This window comes from Actinia tenebrosa, unplaced genomic scaffold (genome assembly GCF_029948245.1).
Source record: "Actinia tenebrosa isolate PJP-AT-01 unplaced genomic scaffold, QUT_ActTen_1.0 PGA_scaffold5__44_contigs__length_20552954, whole genome shotgun sequence".
Classification (NCBI taxonomy): Eukaryota; Metazoa; Cnidaria; class Anthozoa; order Actiniaria; family Actiniidae; genus Actinia; species Actinia tenebrosa.
The window spans coordinates 18174184-18194956 of NW_028292582.1; the positions used below are offsets into that span (position 1 = coordinate 18174184).

The following is a 20773-nucleotide window of genomic DNA, read 5'->3' on the forward strand; positions in this document are numbered from 1 at the left end:
GACTTGGTATCCATCAGCTGATTGAATGCCATGAATCTGATTACCCGATGGACGCTGAACATGACATCTCACTAACTGGAAACACGTGGTCAAACTCAAAGCTTACAACTATTGCACTCTGTCCCCTCGTCCCCTCGTCCCCTCGTCCCCTCGTCCCCTCGTCCCCTCGTCCCCTCGTCCCCTCGTCCCCTCGTCCCCTCGTCCCCTCTTCTTTTGTTAAAGAATTAAAGTTTGATAGTACTATGATCAATCAATCCTAAATATCAAACGCCTTAGCTTTAATTTAATGAATATTTCTCAACAATTGGCCACAAGCTTTCCAAAGACATCCATATACAATAGACAATAGACGATAATTTATTTAAACACTTATAATAGAGGAACTATCGCTCGTTAAAACATGGACGTGTATATAAAACAGTCCTCTTCACAGTTCCCTGCGCCATTTTGGACATGTCTCTATCATTCACCATTTTCCATACATTGGTTCATTGGTCAAACACAAAGCATTCAGTCGAGGTTGCAAGGTTCAAATTTGAATAATCCTTTGAAAGTCCCTTGGCGCCTTTTCTGCATCTTTACTGTTAAGAGCCCATTCTTTATAGAATGCATTACCAGCGGTAATAAAAAGCAAAGTATGCTTATCGAGTGTATATCAATAGACCATTTTCGAGTTCCAAATTACCGCTGTGTTCCTCGATTACAGACTCATTTACTCAGGCTTAGCCTCGCATCAGTGTTTAAATATTCACAAATACCAACGGTAAAGTAAAGAATGCACAACTCCAACAATACGAATACTTTGAAACTTGACGGGCCTTGACTGTAACACGTGAATATTCTGCACAAAATCGAGGCTGATCCTGTGTAAATGAGCCTGTAATCAAGAAACACAGCGGTAATTTGAAATTCGAAACTGGTCTATTCTCTCCCTTAGGTTTCCTTTAGTAGCATATATAGCATATAAAACAACGTTTTAATGACTTTTGAACATGATTACAAGTTTGGAACAGAAACTTTTAAGGGGTTAATATTATTATTGTTATATCGTGTGCTCTGTGTGCTCCGGCCTATTTAGATATGCAAATTACTATATGGGGTGTTTTGATCTACTTTGGAATTTTAATTTTGATTCAAGGTGGCCGCTTCGCTATCACATATCAAACTCTTTGGTGAACTGATTTACTGGCTTTCAGGCCCCGTCCACACGTACCCGCAAATTTTTGTATCCGCCAATTTTTTTTTGCGGATACGGGTTGCGTCCACACGTGACCGGAAATTTTTGTATCCGTATCCGGAAATTTTCGAAAACGCTACGAATACGGATACGTGTGGACGGTCGTATCCGCAAATTTTCGAATACGCTGGCGTAAACACGATTTTGCGCATGCCCAATAAGAAAAACCATCCGTCAAAGGGACTAGGCACTAGATTGCCATCAGGGCGGATCAATTTGCGGATACGTGTGGACAGTGAAAACGATTCGCAAACGATTCGAAAACGCTGCGTGTGGACGCGAACATTTTCGTATCCGCAAAAAATAATTTGTGGATACAAAAATTTGCGGATACGTGTGGCCTCAGAGGACATTTACTGAATCTATTGATGGTACGTACATTTCGAATTACTGTCTTTAAGTTTAGTTTTGAGAGGTTTTACAGCAGGAGAATGTGATTTATTTAATCAAGAAAGATATGGAATATTCCGGAGCATTGCACTTAAGAAAGGTATGTTTGTTACACGTTTTAAACCGTATACAAGTATTTATCTGAGCGGTAACAATGCACATATTTGTTTCCCCCATAGTTCTCTGCAGATCCATCGACACTCAGTTTGTAAATGAAATTATCCAGTTTCTCTTCCCGAGGTGCATAAAAAAAGCTCATAGAGTCTTTGCACCACGGCAGCAATGACAGGAGTCGGGAAAATTTAAATCTGGTATAATTTGGTTTATACGAGAAATAAGTAAGTTTCCCATTGGGAAAATATAATACTTTAATGTTTTTTCTCCTCGATGGCTGCCATCGCGTGATGATGCAAATCTTCTATAGCGACTTTAACCCAAATTGAATTTAATGGCAGTTCTTGTATTCCATGCAGCCTAGTAACTTTCCTTCCATTCTTTTCTCGGGACCCCAGAACGAAAAATAACCTTGATTTAATATATATATTTAGACAATGGTTTTAAACCTTATGTTTGTGTATTAGTTTCTAGTTTTCTTAAATAATTCCTAGTTATTAGTTGATTTGAATTTTCTCTTGATGACTCTCATAAGGCAGCAATCACTCGTTGCGTCCGAGTATCCCTTGTCGCTAAAGCCCTCCAGAGCAGCATTGGTGTCTTTCCATTTTTCTTCGAAATCTTCCACCTCTTTTTCCAGCTTTTTTGAAAACTCGGGATTCAACAATGGCATGACATCGTTGGATAGACGTTTAGCCCGCTGGACACGAAGTTGAATCTGCGGGCGCTCGTCGCATTTTAACTGTTAAACACAAGCAAACACTCTGTTTTTGTTTGGAATCTTAAACATGGTTAGGATACAATGTTTACTTACTTCGACCTTGTCCTTGAGTTTGTCCATGTCTTCTGGTGACATTTCGTCAGATACGTCCTCAATGAGGCTTCTGGCGTCATCCATCCATTCATTCACTTCCTTCATTTTGGTTTTCATTTCTTTGATTTTATTGCTCGCATTATTGACCTGAAAACAACAAAACACATTGAAAAGGTCGTATATGTTTTCGGAGAGTGATTGTTATTTAGTTTGAAATGCAAAATTAGTGGACCAAGTATAGACCTGTGTGGTATACCATGAATAACATAGAATAACATTACATTTATTGATGAAATGGTGTAGAATTTTATGGTTCAATTTTGTGGTACTATCACTTCATCTACCACGTCTTTTATTCTTTTATGTTCAAAAGAATATTTCCAACCTGATATTCGGCATGTGGAGACTTTTCATCAATTTCAATACGTAGGATTTTTAGATATTCAGTCGAGGTAATCCCTGTCTACGTTAAACAAGATGTCTTTATTTTTCTATTGTAGTTGCCACAGATCAAAAGCGTTACACATTCACTAAGCATTGTCTTAAGGTGGCTGCCTCAGCACTATAGCAAAAAATATCAAAGTTTTTGAATCACAATTTTTAAACCCCAAAATGCTGGTTTGCAATCATTCCCAAGAGAATGAAATAACAAAAGACACGGTGCCCATGTTGGATCATATAGTAAAGCAGACTATAACAAAAGAGACTTAAGAAAAATCGTTTGTTTAATTCATCCAACATGGCTGCGCGAAGTAGATTTATTTTTCTATAGTAGATAGCCACCTTAAAACAGAAAAATATTATACAACGGAGAGACAAGGTTTTAAAACATGCAAACGATTTAGTTTAATATAAAAATCTCTTGATCTAACCAACCTTTTCTTTCCCATCGATCACTTGCTTCACGATATCATTCCAGCAATCATCAAAGTCTTTCAGCTGTTTGTCAATGTCCTTGATGGCTTCCTTGTCTTCACCAGCTTCTCGTTTGAGTTTCTCGCCACATTCATGAAGATAATCCAGTCTGTGCTCTTCATCAACAAGCTCCTTTTGAATTCTCTAAATATACCAAACAAGTAACCGGTTAGGCAAAAGCGTTTGATGTGTTCGAGCGGGCGCCTTTACTGGGACTTGAACACGCGCTGAGTGCTAAGTGCAAACTTAAAGTAGATAATTGACAGAATAGAAAAATGAATACAGAGTGTATGACGTCACAGACTTAAAAAAATAATCGTAAAAATATCATACTTTCGTCCTGAGTATCGAGAAAACACTTCATACAGTGATTATTGAACCTTTAAAGAGTATTCTTAAGAAGTTTCAGCTGAATCCAAGTTTGAGCGATTTTCGTCAGAGTAGCACTTTAATGCAGTGGAAAAATGAACTTCGGCGTTAATCGTACAAAAATCAGAAAGTTCTTAGCTAGCAAAGTGACAAAACCTTCATTCCCATCCCAAGGAAATGTTTTAATCAACAAATAGACCTCTCGAAACGAAATGGAAGTGAAGCCACTGCACGTAACGAGACTTTAAAGAAGTTATATTTTACTGGTTTCACTAACCTCAAGTTCTTGGGCACTTTTGTTCGCGGCTTGCTCGTCCATCAAATCAGTTTTATTTATTTCTTTCAAAGCCTTTTCCTTTGCTCCAAGCCAATTTAGTACTACCAATTCCTCATCTCTAAACTTCTGCCAGTCAGACAAAGAACTCATCAACTTCTTCTTTCTGTCTTCAGCCCAGTCCCAGATGGCTTTCCAACGTTGACTCAGGGCTTTCAGTCTGTTGCGTGTAGCACTATCCACGCTAGGATCAGATGCATCGATCTCTAAAATTGTGTTAACGACTGTTGGGTCACCCATTTCCTCTTGGAATTCCTAAGTAATCAAAAATAAATAGTTATTTCGTACGTATAATTAATTAACCCGCAATTATGAATCTTCGCGCACTGTCATTGGTTCAAATGGGTCACGTGAAGGACGGATACCAGACGATATTCCACGTCTGATGAAGTGATATCCGTTCAAAAGGAAATAAAATACGTAAAAATGAAGAAAAACAATGAAATTCGGTTTTACAAATGAGTGAGAGTAAAAAAAGACTGGTTGAAAAAAAATACGGAAGCAAGCACAAAAAATCAATAAAATATGCTGTAAACGTCTTTTGAGGTAAGCAACCATATCGTTATGTGAAGGAATGTCTTGGTTTGTTTTCTAACTCGTTTTATAAACTTCTAAAAATGAACAAACAAACTAAAAAACGACTAACACTGAATGAATTAATTTAACAAAATTATTAGATTTATTTTCAGCTTTGAATCTTTTGGCTTATGATTAACGTAACGAAGTTCTCGATCAGTAGAATCCATTTCGTTGAAGCCCTTTGGTTATGAAATAAATAAACCTCTTCTGGCTCACTGGAATATCGGCTGATAATGTCATAGTCACTGGATGAGAAATGGTCCTCAAAATATAACACATATGCCCTCGGAGCTTCGCAATTCATTAATTAATTTCATTCAGTCTCAAAGGAGAATAATATTCTTTGTATGTGTTATTGAAGTGCCAATCTAAAGAATGACACGTGGTCTGAAATCCCTTACCTATTTACTTACTTGCTTACTTATTGATAATGTCAATAAGATCAGTGGATTATGGTAATGGATAGTTTCCGATTTTTTCCCAACTTGAAAGCGCGAGACAATAAGAAGACCGCTGGTCAAGACAATGTGCTCTATTTACCTGGTGCTCCTCCAGCTGTTTGTTCACTGTGTCGTAATCATTAGCGACATCCTTAGTTGACTTGATTTTCTTTTCCGAGTTTTCCACAGACTTTTCTATTTTCTTTAAGTTTTCGCTTAAAAAGAGATTGTAGCTCGAAGAGACTCTGAAAGATAAACAAACGCATTCAGAAAAAGACATGCAGATACATTTTAAAACGGTTTCTCCCAACTGACCATTATGTTGTTAATAATCCTAGTTAAGGATATAGATGGTTGAGTGGGTTCAAGGCAAGTCTATTTATAATGGGTGGCTTTTCAGGGATTCCAGGATGGGTGGTTTTAGGGTTCATAGTAAATCTTGATTGGGTATAGGAATAGCAGTATTATAGCGGGCCTAAAAGATGGTGTGTTAAGGGTCAAAGGCTGGATAAGAGTAGTTTGTAGGCTCAGGATGTCTAGGGATGTGTGATAGTAAATTTCAGGGCGCGGACTAGGTAGCTCCCGATATCCTTCAACCGCAATCAAACCCAAAAATACTAGCTATAAAAATCCCACAATTTAGCACTGAGTGATTCAACATGTTGACATTAGCCTACGTAAGCAGGCTCTTTGGACATGCCCTTTGGAGGACGGGGGGCTATGCTGACTTTGAAACGATAAGGACACTTACTTGTTTAAATCTTTTATTTCTTCATTTCGTAGAGCCTTGATCTTCTCATCAATTTGTCTCATTCTGCCGTAGTATGCATCTTTTTCTTTATCGTCACAGTATCCTTCATCGATTGTCTGCTCGACCTCAGCGAACACCTCGTACTTGCAGCTGTCAAGGGATTCCAGGGTACGCATGTATTTCTGGAAAATAAACAAAAACGATGACACTTTAATCAAATATCAATACTCAATAACAATTTTGCCATAACAATTATCATCATTGTCCCTGCACCATCACGATGTATCATCATCATCATTGCACTTTTTTCTAATATATCGTTACAAAAATAAGTCTATAATTAACTAATATCATTCATTATTATTGTCATCATCATTTTCAGTCAGTGACATACTTTGGGTTTGTTCGGGTGGGTTTTTTAAAATTAAATATCATCACCATCATTTGGCTCATGATCATTACCATCATGGTCACAAATATCAATGCCGGTATCAACATCAATATTAGCATCATTACTATTAAGACTTGATGCTGAATACTGAATACTGAATGCTGAATACTGAATACTGCATACTGAATAGTGCATTCCATGACCAAAGGGCATTGTGGGACATAGTGACATTGTCTAAAGTAGGATTAACAACTATTATTTACACCTTTTGCCGTTCATTAACAGAAAATGTACATTCATTTGTGCCAATAGTTGTATCAATAACGTGTAATGTACTTTCATCAACACCACAAGTAACACCATTAGCGCGGATCAACTTTCAATAACGACAATTGAATATGCGTGTACATTCATAGGCATCAATGGACAATCAATAGCGCGTTTGTACATTCATATGCGCGGAATGTATTTTCTTGTGCGCGAAATTCAACTTCAATAACACCAAATGACAAACAATTGCATTTATGGACAATCATTTACCCAAAAGTGGAAATTCATTAGTGCTATTAGCATAATCATTGACAATCTATAACGCGCTTGGACAATCATGAGGGTCAACGTTATATTCTATAGCGTGGTTCGACAAACATTTGCATGATTCGAATAAACAATAAGAGAAATAAAACATGCTAATTGAGCTAATTGCTATTCTCCTACGCAGCCGCTATTATGGAGGCAGTTTTTTTGAGTTTTTTATATGTATTAAAGTGATTTAAAAAAAAACGCTAATGATTGTTTTATTTCTCTTATTGTTTATTCGAATCATGCAAATGTTTGTCGAACCACGCTATAGAATATAACGTTGACCCTCATGATTGTCCAAGCGCGTTATAGATTGTCAATGATTATGCTAATAGCACTAATGAATTTCCACTTTTGGGTAAATGATTGTCCATAAATGCAATTGTTTGTCATTTGGTGTTATTGAAGTTGAATTTCGCGCACAATAAAATACATTACGCGCATATGAATGTACAAACGCGCTATTGATTGTGCATTGATGCCTATGAATGTACACGCATATTCAATTGTCGTTATTGAAAGTTGATCCGCGCTAATGATGTTACTTGTGGTGTTGATGAAAGTACATTACACGTTATTGATACAACTATTGGCACAAATGAATGTACATTTTCTGTTAATGAACAGCAAAAGGTGTATTCTATTTTTAGAGTATCCCATCTGAAACAATATACTAACTACATTTAGGGAGTTAATTGCTGTATATTTACTTTTATTTTCCAGGTAACGAGACCCACAATACAATTTGGTCTTGGAATGCACTATTCATTCAGTATTCAACCTTTTTTGAAATAGCTGTATATGTGAGAACCTACAAGTAATTCTATTCGCAAGCGGCAGCGATCTATACAGTCAATTCAAAAAACGTTGTCGTCGACCATCTCAAGCCTACGCGACTGGACCGAAAGGAACTCTGGGTAGCAATCATTGAAGCCGAGTTGACTCCATAATTTTATCGGACTAGTTATGCCTGCTTTAAAGCACGAACCTTCATAGGCCAGCGGGGAGTATTGAAGGAGACGTTTTTTTAATGCTTTCATATTTTCGAAATTGTGAACTGAATCATAACTACTTAGTTTGTTTTTCTTTCCCTAAACCCAATGACATGCATTTGATGGATTGCTTCTCGCCATTATAATCTTAATACTAGCGGGTAATATTTAACCGCTTCAGTGATTTTTACCCATATTCCTTTCGGTCCAGTCGCGTAGGCTTGAGCCGGTCGACGTCAACGTTTTTTGAATTGACTGTATTACCATCATCCTTATCACGACAACCATTATATTCACGCGTATCAGCAATAAGTGACACATACCTTATGTCTGTCCAAGTGTGTTTTACTCGTCTCCAGATCCACTAAATTGCTGTCTTTAGAAACAGGTTTGCGATCTTCGGCGTCATCAACTGCTGCATCGAGATCGTCCAGTTTTCTTTCAATCTCTTCTAGAGCTCTTGCTCTTTCTTCGGGTGATCTAAACACGAACAATACTATTGATCAACCATAGAGAAACAAGCTATTTCATTCCCTTTACCTAATAAGGTAGAATGGTCACGAGTCTACCCGGCGAGAAGTGACGGCGCACAAATGCTGCGCTATCATTGATTGCCGATGACAGGATTTACGGGGACCATAATATGGAGGTGTGTAAACCCGTCCCAAAAGTTTCATGAGGAAGTAAACAACCTTCGTCTGAGCTTTAGAAACGCGAGTAGTTTACCTGCTTGAAGCTGAGTCTAGTTCGTCCCATGACGGTTTGAGCGCGCCTTCAACTTGGTCATTATCAACTTGAATCACTACTTCCTCTACATCAGCCTGCTGAAATATTCAAATGAATTGTAATTTCTTACAAAAGAATCAAATGTGTAAATGAACACAATGTTAATAAGTGCTAATTATTTGAATAATAGGTTAATTGAGGTAAATTGTCATTTATAATTGTAGGATTGTCCTATAGGTTGCTATCAATAGACGTCACTTCCGGTAATGGCTCTTTTTTGATGGCTTGTAGAATCCTGGAGGTTGTTTTGATCTCTTGTTTTCTGGTTTGATGTCGTGAAAATAGTCAAATACAATAGTTTGAGGACTTAGTTTGATATGTTTTGACTTAGCATCCGCTAGTTGCCCCCCAGTCAACCGCTTGTTTGCCCCCCAGTCAACTCCAAAAAGTCACGTGATTGATAGTAAGCAATACAGTTAAGTCCAAAATGGCGCACGGCCGAGAGTGTGTTACATGAAAACGGGCCAAATGCAAAGAAATGATATGGTGTCAATACACAGTATACAGTTGTTCACTTCTTCGGTCTTGTTTTAATCCTTACATTCAGGGACGCGACAATTTTGTAGCATGAAAAAAATCATAAGAGAATACTGTAAATCTGTAAATCTGGCCCTGGATGCCTCGTTTTCAACCGGTCGTGCGCCATTTTGGATTTAGGAGTATAGTTCTTGTTAGTAGAAGTGTCCTAACTCCTTTCTAGCTATATTTACTCCTCTTCTTGGCAAACTTTTAGATAATTATAATCCTTAATTACCATATTGTGAATTTTCGTTCTTGGTTTTTACTTTTCTCATAAATTTTTATTGTGGTAGCATTTTTTTTAGGAGAGGGGTGAGGGTGGGGAGAGTAAGCATAATCTCATTCCGCACACACGCACGTCATCACCATGTTACCTCTGATCTCTCCTTAGCCTTGCTGCCTTCCAGATAGTCATACATGTTGGATACATGGAGGATGATTAATTTCTTGTCAGGGCGTTCAACATAAACATCTGAAGAGTCGAGAATGCGTGGAATGCCGAACGTTTTTTCTCCCTGGTTGAAGGCGTGGTCCAGCCTTTTTTTATCATCCATCCGGGACAATGAGTCGAAATCAAATGCGTCTTTTCTGTGTAAGGCAAGTCAAAGTTAGAATTAGACTTGTTTACCGGCTACCTATCAAATGACGATAGCGTAGGGAACTGTGAGAGGACTATTGTTTAGAAAAATTGTTGGAGAACTTGTAGGTTGACAGTGTGTCGGAATTGAGGATTGTCGGTAGAGAGTTGTGTTCTCTCCCTCAGTACATACATGTCACGACATGCTGCAGCTCTGTAGTGGCTTCCTATCGTCTTCCATATGATTATCCACTTACAACACATACTACGTTACAACTACGGGAAAATAAGAAAATCTTGTATCCATGACAACGTACCTGTAGGAATGTAAAACGGCGTTGAACGCATAGCCATCGCGCCAGCTGTTTGTGAAATCTGATATCTTGATGTCATATCTAATAACAAGAACGCGTACAAAAATGTACAATATTATTTAAAAAATGATGCGTATGTTTCTTAGTTCGTCTTTTCTCTCTCCCGTTTTCTGTTTCTTTCTATTTCTCCCTCGCACTGTAGTACATGTCATCATTTAACTCTACTTTCGATATTCAATGAGTGCACACTAAGCACGTGTTACCGCAAAAACCAGGCTCGTCGATCAATGTTTAATAAAATAATAAAATTTTAATTTTCCTTAAAAAACGATGCAATACAGCTATTTCAAAAAAGGTTAGTGAAGGTCGTGTTGTTACACATGAAGCCCGAAATGCACTATGGGTATTGTGAATGCACTCAGCGAAAGGTCACAATGATATGGATTTTTTTCAAACTTTGTGAGCACGTTTTTCCGGTATATGTTACATATATATATGATCCACCGTACAGTTCGGGCTAAGTATGCCCCGTGCAATATGCCCATGCAGCATGCAATATGTAACGCGCAACAAAACCGTTACCATCCTTTTTTTTCAAATAGCTGTATTGGATTTACCCCTTCAGTCTCTCTTTGCACCATTCCAGAAGTTGTTTTTCAACAGCAAAGCTCCTCGATGAGTCTTCCTCAGAACCAGTCTGCTGCATAGCTCCTTGAACCTAAACGAAAAAAACACTCCCGTCATTTGTTAACACATTGCCAATGTCCACATTTTCAGTTGGTGGTTGCATAGCTCTTTCGTTAGTAAAACTCTCAAGTGAACAGTCTCTCGGCTATGCTCAGCAAAATGAATTGTTTGATCTAGTTTGTTTAACCGCCATTGTGTACGTTGATCGAATTTAGAAACAGAGTTGAAATTAGAGTATCATTTCTTCGTTTAACATTTTTGAGGAGAAAATATGTTTATATGGATAGGTGCAACCGTTGCATTGTGTTCTAAAGCAACCTTCTATTCTATAAAATATCATGTACTTCAAGGTGTGTTTTCTCGGGTTCATAAAAGATCTATAGAATAAAAGCTGTGTACCATAACGTGATGACAGCCATTTTAGGAGGTACAACAGATCTAGAGAAACTAGATTATTTTTCATTTAAATCATAATATTGTAAACCAGATTAAATTGTTCCTGCGTCCTGTCATTGGTGAAATCACACGACGGTGCAAACCTCTATTATACGACAGTACTGCAGCTTCTATCATGTTTTATCATATTCATTACTACTATTATTAGGGAAACATCCAATGAAATTACACGAAGGGGGTCACATGAAAACACCTTAAACCCCAAACAGATGAACTAATAGTATGATGCTATGTCTGATACAGAATGCTAATAAACCTGTATAGGTAAGGTTTTCAAAAGCTAGTCCCACCAACTAGATCAAAAACCCCGCATCTTGCTTTGTTAAGACAACAATCAATGTGGGATGATCGTACCAAACAATGCGTGACGTCAGAAAACATTGTACGCATGCCCGAACAATAACACTGCTGAACTGCCGCTCATGTTGTAAACCTTTCTTATCATATAACTGTTATAAATCGCGCGCTCTGATTGGTTGGGGGAGCGTACCTAATACGAATACAAAGCACGCGCTCGAGTTTTCTTCTTGTTCATTGGTTACCTGGAACTTCAAGATAATGCTCCACATCAAACCAAGAATGACACGAGTTTTACCATCCACGATATCGAACCCATTGATGCCCACAAGCTTTACCTGAAGTAAAACCAACAATATATTAGTGAATAAATTAAGAATAAATGAATTAATGAAAAACGTTAATGCAATTTAGCAAATCGAGGTCCCTTCTCTATGTACTCTTATCGAACGTGGAATGGCCTCAGCACATGATCCAGACACAAGTGGAAACACAAGCAAAGTTTGGAACATATGCCGGTCCCACTCCATGTTCGATAAGAATACAGACCATAGAGAAGGCACCTCGATTTGTTTTTTTTTTACCACAAACAATTCAACACTGACACGAATTTTTTCGACATTTTTTAGTGATCTAAAAAACTAACGGAAAGAGTGCGCGTTCGTTGACATCAGCTTATTGGTCTGTCCTCTTTAATATCAATTATAAAAATAGTAAATCAGCGAGCGAGAAATTAACGATTTGTGGTAAAATTTCTTTTTTCTTTTCTCACTTACTTTGCATTCATCAAGGACAATTAGTGCTTGTTCGACATTGTTGATCTTGTGAACACGAAGGTTGCCCTTTTCTTTTTTCTAAAAAAAGAAAGATATGAATAAATAATAAAAGGTACAAAAGCACGCCCAAACGAAAAGCAAGAAAAGATGAACAAAATGTATAAATAAATGAAGGAAGGAGTGTTTGGGTGAGTGAGTGAGTGGATGGACGGATGGACGGACGGATGGACGGATGGACGGACGGATGGACGGATGGATGGATGGATGGATGGATGGATGGATGGATGGATGGATGGATGGATGGATGGATGGATGGATGGATGGATGGATGGATGGATGGATGGATGGATGGATGGACGGATGGGAGGATGGGAGGATGGGAGGATGGAGGGATGGAGGGATGGAATGCATATCATGGATAGATAATCCTCCTTCGCGTGGCGAACTTCTCATTGAATAACATTATTTTACCAGTTTTCTGTTGGTCAGGACTTCCAGCAGGCAGAGGAGTGCTCTTCCATCTTGTAAGTCAGTGACCACATTGCTGATATGCATGGGTGGTGATCTCTGTAAGTAAACAACAACCATTTATATTATACATTCTGACGTCGAGAAAGAACTGGGTCGAGTTGGTTTTCAGTGCATTTTTGGGCTGTTTTAATTTAGGGACGAAATAGACGCTATATTGCATGGAAATATATCCCTAAAATAGACTCACGATGTACAGCAATGCCATCTTGACCAATTTGTTTCCTTCAACGCTGAAAATGGCTAACCAGACTAAAAGAAGCGCAGATTTCGGGTCCCATGCAAACAATGCACGGGACAGCTGACTCCCCTCTTACCCCATCCAGCAGAGCCTTCCCCAAGGAACTTTGAGCTGGATTGATTCGTTATCAAAGTGATATATCAGCACGTGACTGTTTGTTGCAAAAGGCCTATTACTTAGAGCTATCTTGCTTATAGAGGCTTTGCACCATCACGTGATGGCAGCCATGACAGGAGCCATAACAATAGATTATTTTCCCCCTGGGAAACTGAATCCTTTCTAATGGAAATAAGATTAGACCAGAATCAATTGTTCCTTCCCGCTGGCTGCTATCACGTGAAGGAAAGTCTCTATAGATTTCACATCTCGCCGCAGTACAATGCTGGGAACGTTACCTGAGCGAGCTTGGAGTTGACCCATTTTGTAAACGCCTTCTTGTGTGCGGCCTCTCTTTCACCTAGGGAATACAAGATTATTCTACGATTCAATCATTTTGGATACGTACCTCTCGAACCTGGTCTATTTTGAATTGGTATTTGCTGGCAGTTAAAAATTTTAATTTAGTTTCTTATATTTCATATTGTATATTATCCCCCAGGTAGCCCAGAAGGCACTACATTCACTTGGCGTAACACAGAAACGTTTAACGAACCGTGAGCTACTCAAGAAGGAAACAAAACAGTTTAGAAATATATCGGGGATACGTATGGAGCCTCAAACTCTTCGAACCTCCCTCTTTCATGTCATGGGGAACCAGCACATTGCGTGATAAAAACCTGTTTTTACAAGTCACGCTAGCTACCACGATATAACCCCTCTAATGTTTATGAAAAAGCTATGCAAAGCTACAAATGTTATGAATTTACAAATAATTAATGATAAATATATACATATGATTAATAAAATCAATGAATAAATATTGACCGGCAAGAGGCATATACTCAAGTATTTTCTGATGACGTACGTCAATGTAGATCACACGACAGACTTGTAAGCTAATAATATAATGATGATTAATAGCCATGAACAAGAATTGATTATTTATGAACAGTGTTTACCCAGAACGTGCCGTTAGAGATAAATAACAATACCGGTTCATTGAACAAGGTGTCTTATTGGCTTTGACAAAAAAGATGAATTATGTTTTGACCCTGGTTGACGTGAATAATGAGAACAAACAAACATCTCATGAAAGAGAGTCGAGTCACTGTCAATATATTGCTCTCTTATTAATAGTTAATAGTCTTGGGTTCCTATTTTTTATGTCTTTTGTTAAAATAACGTTTCCTTTTAAAAATGCAACTAAAACAAACCTTCTGAATTGAGGTTATCTGTATGTTTTTGTGGTCTTTTTTTCGACTTTAGTAAGTCTTCAATTACCCGAGATAAGCAGACGTGTCTCGGTTTTGCATTTTATACAACCACAAAGAAAAGAGCATTCAATACTTCTCAAAAGCAACCTTCAGCTGGACTTGGTTTATTAAACTCAAACTCATACTTTGATAATACTTCTTAATAACTAAAATACATTAAATATTAAACATTTTTGATAGTGAAATAACGAAATATCACGGTCGACTAACCTGTTAAATATTAGAATATTCAATCAGATGCATTTGATACTTTATTCTGTCATCGACATATCAGCCTTTATAAGCCGTTGTAGAGTTAAAAAAGAAGACGATAAAAATACTTGTGCTTTAAAATAACATCTTTTGTTCGAGATTTTTTTAGCACAGGGAGAAGTCTTAAATCGGTTGGATAATTTTCACTGTTACTTGTATACAAACTATGGAAATATATACGATACTAACGATAAAATGGTTGTCTGTTGTTGTGTGATCACGATGCTACAACTTTCACTAGTAAAAACTACTGAAACTTCAACAATATTTAAGGACGAAATTAAGACTGAATCTGAGTGCAAAGCTGACAGAGAAGTAAAATACATTTGAAGTAAACTAAGTATAACGAAACGGGGCCAAAGAGACCTAACTATTAAAGGTACAAAAATAACTTATTAGTGTAGTGCTTATATTAGAAAAGTTCGGTAAATAAAGAAAAGTCAAGTGTTGGGAAAGTTGTAGCGAAAATAACAACATTTACCTTCCTTTTCCAAGACATTTTTCTTAAGCCTAATAGATTCTTGCCGAGCCATCTCTGCTTCTTCTAATTCTCCATCCATGACGAATTTTCAAGTTGAAAGAACTCGAGATATTTTTTTACATGCACGATTTTTATATTTACAATAGCAGTGGAATGTTGAAAATATTTGAATAACAATAGTGACCCGTGGAAATTACAAGCTTGACAGAGAATATGGACTACACTAATCCTCTGGATCCTCTAAGCGTTTGACTGGATTTGTTGTCGTCATCATCATGTCATGACTATGATAAAAATATTTATAACCGTTCAAAAAAAAAAATAAAAAAGTAAAAAATAATTCGTAGGTATGATAAATGAATGTAACGCTAGAACGACAAAACGTGACAGCTCCACAGGCAACCCATTCTCGAATTTCAGCTTTGAAAAAAATAGGATAACTTCTTATTGCATTGAAATGGCAAAATAGACATTATATCAGGTTTACTAATAGAAAACATTCAATCATAGCTTTAGCATTTAGAAATTTCCATTTTTGTCAATTGCCTATCGTTGTCATGGCAACCAGACGTCCTTCAAAACCTCTGTTAGTTTCAATATTTTATTTCAAATATTTGCTGTGCTGACTAGCAAAATACTCATTTCCGTTATTTTTGGGGAAAAAATATAAATATATGTTTGTCGGTTGGCGGGAGGTTGGATATAATATTAGGAATAATATATTTTTCTATCTTCAACTCAAAATAAATGGAGCTTTTTCAGTATACAATCAACTCTATAATCGAAGGTTTAAAGGCTCATAAAAAATCTGACAAATCTGATACTATCTTGCTGTTTTGGTAGCATAAGTCCATAAAACAAGCTTACCATGTCGTGTAAATATAAATGAAGTATTTAATAGCGAAGCGCTCGCGAAAGAGAAAATGATAATAATAAAGAAAGTGTTGGCTGACCATTTGAAAAATACACACAATTTGAACAACTTATAAATTACAAATAAATATGTCTTTTTCGGATTTGATTTTACTGTCATTTGTCTTAGATAAGCGAACATAAAAATCCAAAAACTGACTTAGAGCGTTCTATACTATACGCAATTTTTAGCTACACTCTGAATGAAAAAGTCAGCAAACGTGGACAGTGTTTAACGACAGCTGTTGTTCATGAATAAAGAGCTGTGCCCCCTTTTTACTCAGTTTAAGGTTGTTAACCCCAACCAAACAGCCTAACATGATCCATACCTTGACCTGAAGAAAATCTCTGAGTTTGTTTGGCAACAATAGCTGCGGTACGGAAGTTCTGAAGCGGTTTTGCAGGTCGTTTGCTCGCCATTCCCTGACACGAAGCGATAGAATTAGTATATATTAGGTGCGACGATAGCTCAAAGCGAAAAAGAAATTATTCTAACAAGATGCAGAATTCCGCAGAAGGCAAGCGGTTCTCTAGATACCAAGAATAAAAATCACCAGGAGCTAGAATAGTCTATGATAATGATGAATACAAATAGTCATGAGACCGTAGCTAAAAGTAACAATTTCCTGACCAGTGAATGATAATGTTATACGAAAGTTAAAAAATAGTTGTATCTTACAAAGAAGTCGAGAGTTGTCCAGACGGAATCAGCATTATTCTGCTTAGTGCCTTTAAATGTCTTTCTTTTTGAAATTTTAAATAAGAGAAGATAATATTAGAAATTTTAAATAAGATATTTCTATGAATATATAGAATATATAGAATATATAGAATGAGCTAAAATATTAAAAAAATAACTAGAAAAAAAAGTAACTCTATGGCATAAAACCGTTATAAACTGTATATGGAATCCAAACATCGAAGACTCGTGTCTCGGTAATATATAGCTCTTATTAACCGAGTGCGAGGTCCGTACCGTAAGTTATGGACCGAGTTTTTTCCACTGCTTTATGGCCCAAGCGCGTAGCGCGCGGGCCATAAAAAAGTGGAAAAAACGAGGATCCATAACTTGCGGTACGGACCGAGCAAACGAGGTTAATAAGATATTTATTATATGGCAAGGCATTGAGATCAAAAAGAGGCGAAGCAACAAAAAGTAAAGTTGACAGCGCATGTCAAACGAGAACTGCATTGGAAGGGCTTCCTGTACGTGCCAAAAGTCATGTAGTGTTTGAGGCGTTCAAAAGGCGAAGTTTTAGTTTACTTTGAAAGAATTTAGCTAAAGTTCAAAGTTTTCTGAAATACTAGTTAACAAAAGTGAGGCTTTATTTTGCAAAACATATAAATGCAAAGCAAAAAAGGCATCAAAAGAAGACCTCAAGAACTCAACATGAGATTGAGAAGAAAACTGTCGTACTTCAAACTTCAGGATATTCACAACCAAGATGAAAAATACTACAGCCTTCCGCTTGTTTTCCTGCCTTTTATTGAGAAAAAAACTCAAAAACTGTCTCCAGAAATGGATGAGAAGCTTTGAAAAATTACGGCTGGCTGAACATGGATAGTTTTCGTCAATTTTCAACGTTTTGACTGTTTGAAGCAGGCCGCCATATGTACAATGGCTGAAGTCATGAAGAAGGCACACTTTCGACTCAATTAAAAAAGGTACTGCCAACTCTCCTGTCTAAAAATACATTCAAATTCAAGTGGGGGTAAAATATTATTGAAATATGGACAAACTTCAAGAGCGGATGAGCCTAGAAAACTGCTTAAAACGTTTACGAAAGAAACTACTGGCTTCTTCACCCGATCGATTCAGATAAGTTCAAACTGGACGTTGTTAGCTCACTGAAATAACAAATTTACGTTAATTCTACGGTAAACCTATCTTTATTTCATTTACTGAATTAGCCGCTGTTCACCACCCTTTAGTTCGTAGTTTGACATAGTTTTAGCTTTAGCATAGTTAGTTTTTCTAGTTTTTTCTAGTCGTACAAAATCGCTCAACTAGTGCCGTGTAGAGCCTTGATCGAAAGAGTTTCGCTTGTATGAAAGAGTTGTCGCTTGTTTGATAAGTTTTACATTAAATGCCAGTGACTTTCAGTTATCTTTAATTATTTATTGAAGGTTTTCCGACGATTTTCATCCAGAAATATATTTTCTTGATAAAGATTTGAATGTTTCAAAAGATCATAAGTACGTACACTCAGTGAACCATTTCATTTTTCGGTCCGTACCGTAAGTTATGGACCGCAAATTGACCAATCAAAGCGCGTGAAATTACCTTGCCATATAATAATCCCCGATATTCACTTCGCCTTCTGCGAATAATTGTTAAATACACCGAGTGATCAAAATAAATCTCATTTCCAATCGATAGGCTCTTAGATGATCTCAAGTGTATCATCAACAGTCTGCCTTATATTAAGCACGTCTGACGCCGGTCCTTTCAGCCTGAGACCAGTTCAGTTTGCTCAACAGGCCCCGACAGCATACTAGCTAGATTCGTCAAGTTGGTCGCTGAGTACCTCGCTATAATCCATGGCCATCCATTCACGGGCATTACTAGTATTATCAACTACATTAGGAACTCATATTATTCGAGATTGTGGAAAACCGCAAGACTTCACCCATTCCTAAGGTGGACATCCAAGTCGCAAGCGACCAGTTTCGCCTTTTATCAATAATTCCCGAGCTTTCGAAAGTTTTCACCAAAAAGCTTGCGGTTACTCAGATCTCTGATCTTGCCAAGAAAGCTTCACTACTTCATCATAACCACGTTTGCAGTTTTCGCAAAGGACACTCAACCACCACTGCTCTGTTGGGTATAAGAGAGTATATTCGGCGAGGCAAATTTCCGTTTCGTAAACGGTCGTTGCCATGAAAAACGGTCGATGCCATCAGGAACAGTCGTTGCCAATAAACCTTCTCAATGAATCGTGGATAATAACGCGTTTACGCGAAAGGTCGTTATTTGTATGGTTTTGTTGACGGGTTTTCTTTGGATCGTATTGCGGGAAAATTCATCAACATAGCGGACGAGATGCTGCAGCAGATGAACCTTACCGAGTCTCTTTAATTTTGCAATATGTACATTGTTACTACAGTTTCTTAATTAAAATGTTAAAAAATTCTTGCCATAAATTTATCATTTCTAAATTTGTTCCAATATTTGTAGATAAACCAAAGAACTGCAATAAGCTCCCTCAATACAGGGTTAACAGAAATCAAAGTATGTGGCATAATTTCCAAAGTAGTTGGTAATTGAGGCAGTTTTTTTCAAGGTAGTGCCGTTTATAACTGTCAAATATTTTGTAGGACTCCAGTTTCTTGTGTTGTGTTGTTGGCACCTGAAATAATTCTGAATCTTGCATCCTCTTGTTGGTTTTTTTTGGTCTTCATTCTGAGAGCAATATCATTTATCTCCTCAAACTCTCGCAGCCAATTTTCATAATTCAGGCCATCATGATCAACTGCAAACGCAGCCTTCCATTTTTTTCATTGCCAGATAGCATTTTAAATTCATAATTGACATCTTCGGGAAGTTTACTAATTTCAAACGATTCTAAATTTTTTAAATTATGTAGAAAGTTCTCAAAACGATTCGATATTTCATGGATTGATTTCCTCATCAGACTTGCAATACCTTCTTCGGCCATTTTCATTCACGTTAGGACCTAGGCACAAACGATCCACAGGAAACCCGTCAGCAAAACCATACAAATAATTAACGACCTTTCGCGTAAACGCGTTATTACCCACGATTCATTGAGAAGGTTTATTGGCAAAGACTGTTCTTGATGGCATCGACTGTTCTTAACAAAGGCAACGACCGTTTTTCATGGCAACGACCGCTTTACGAAACGGAAATTGCGAGCTTCAGCATAGCTTTTAACACTAAATGTGCTTTAAAACGATCCTTTCTAAAGTGGCTACTTAGCTATTGTGCAAATAGACCACAAGTCATCCTCCTGCATGGCTCTATACTGGGACCACTGCTTTTTAGGGGTACTCCCCTATATTCGCTATACGGGTGCGTGCCGCCAAAGAGGATATGGTTTTCAGCGATTATACTCTCGAACAGGGTATATAAAATCGCGTTCGCTCTAGGACAGGGTATGTGAAATCACGCTCTCTCCTCTCTGGAACAGGGTATCCATTTTCGCAATACCGGAACAGGATTTGATTTTCAGCGATCTTGCTCTGGAACAGGGTATGATATTCACTGATGGAGTGCCTTCTAAAGGGATTACAGCGAATAAAGTAGTCTGCGGCCAGCTTTGTAGCTGGTCGATATATAAATAGCATATAGACTCCATCGTTAAAACGTTACCGAATTTTGGAATTTAGAGGGAGTTTGTATATACCGCTAGTCCTAACAGGTGAAGAGTCATGTATATTTCTGGAAACTGATAAATAAGCTATTATTTTTGTATTGTTTTATTAGCTTGCTCGTTTTTGTTTTTTTTTTTTTTTTTTTTTGTTTTGTTTTGTTTTGTTTTTTGTTTTTAATGGAAAGCACGGGCGTCGTAGGGGTTAGAGCGCTCGCAATATAAAAGCAGTACACGAAACAAAACAAGTCAGATGAAAAAAACTAAGCAATATAGAATAGAAAAGAACAAAACAGCAAAATATAACAAAACAAAAACCAAACTGGACTAAACTG

At 37.4% G+C, this 20773-nt stretch overlaps 1 protein-coding gene across 3 annotated transcripts; it reads right to left on the reverse strand.

The window, feature by feature from the left end:
• Positions 1–261: 261 nt before the first annotated feature.
• Positions 262–16570, reverse strand: LOC148906787 (utrophin-like). 3 transcript variants are annotated; one of them, XM_089038301.1, is made up of 16 exons: positions 16437–16570; positions 13485–13546; positions 12792–12887; positions 12321–12398; positions 11790–11882; positions 10722–10822; positions 10108–10185; positions 9588–9801; positions 8635–8729; positions 8232–8388; positions 5944–6125; positions 5293–5437; positions 4117–4428; positions 3432–3614; positions 2556–2702; positions 262–2483 (listed from the first exon to the last, which is right to left on the reverse strand). In XM_089038301.1, exons 1-16 carry the CDS (start codon positions 16525–16527, stop codon positions 2232–2234), a joined length of 2286 nt encoding a protein of 761 aa, XP_088894427.1. In that variant the 5' UTR covers positions 16528–16570; the 3' UTR covers positions 262–2231. The 3 variants fall into 3 exon arrangements, with proteins under 3 accessions (XP_088894427.1, XP_088894426.1, XP_088894428.1); XM_089038300.1 differs by having other exon boundaries at positions 8635–8732; XM_089038302.1 differs by lacking the exon at positions 16437–16570 and adding an exon at positions 15196–15333 and having other exon boundaries at positions 8635–8732.
• Positions 16571–20773: the final 4203 nt, after the last annotated feature.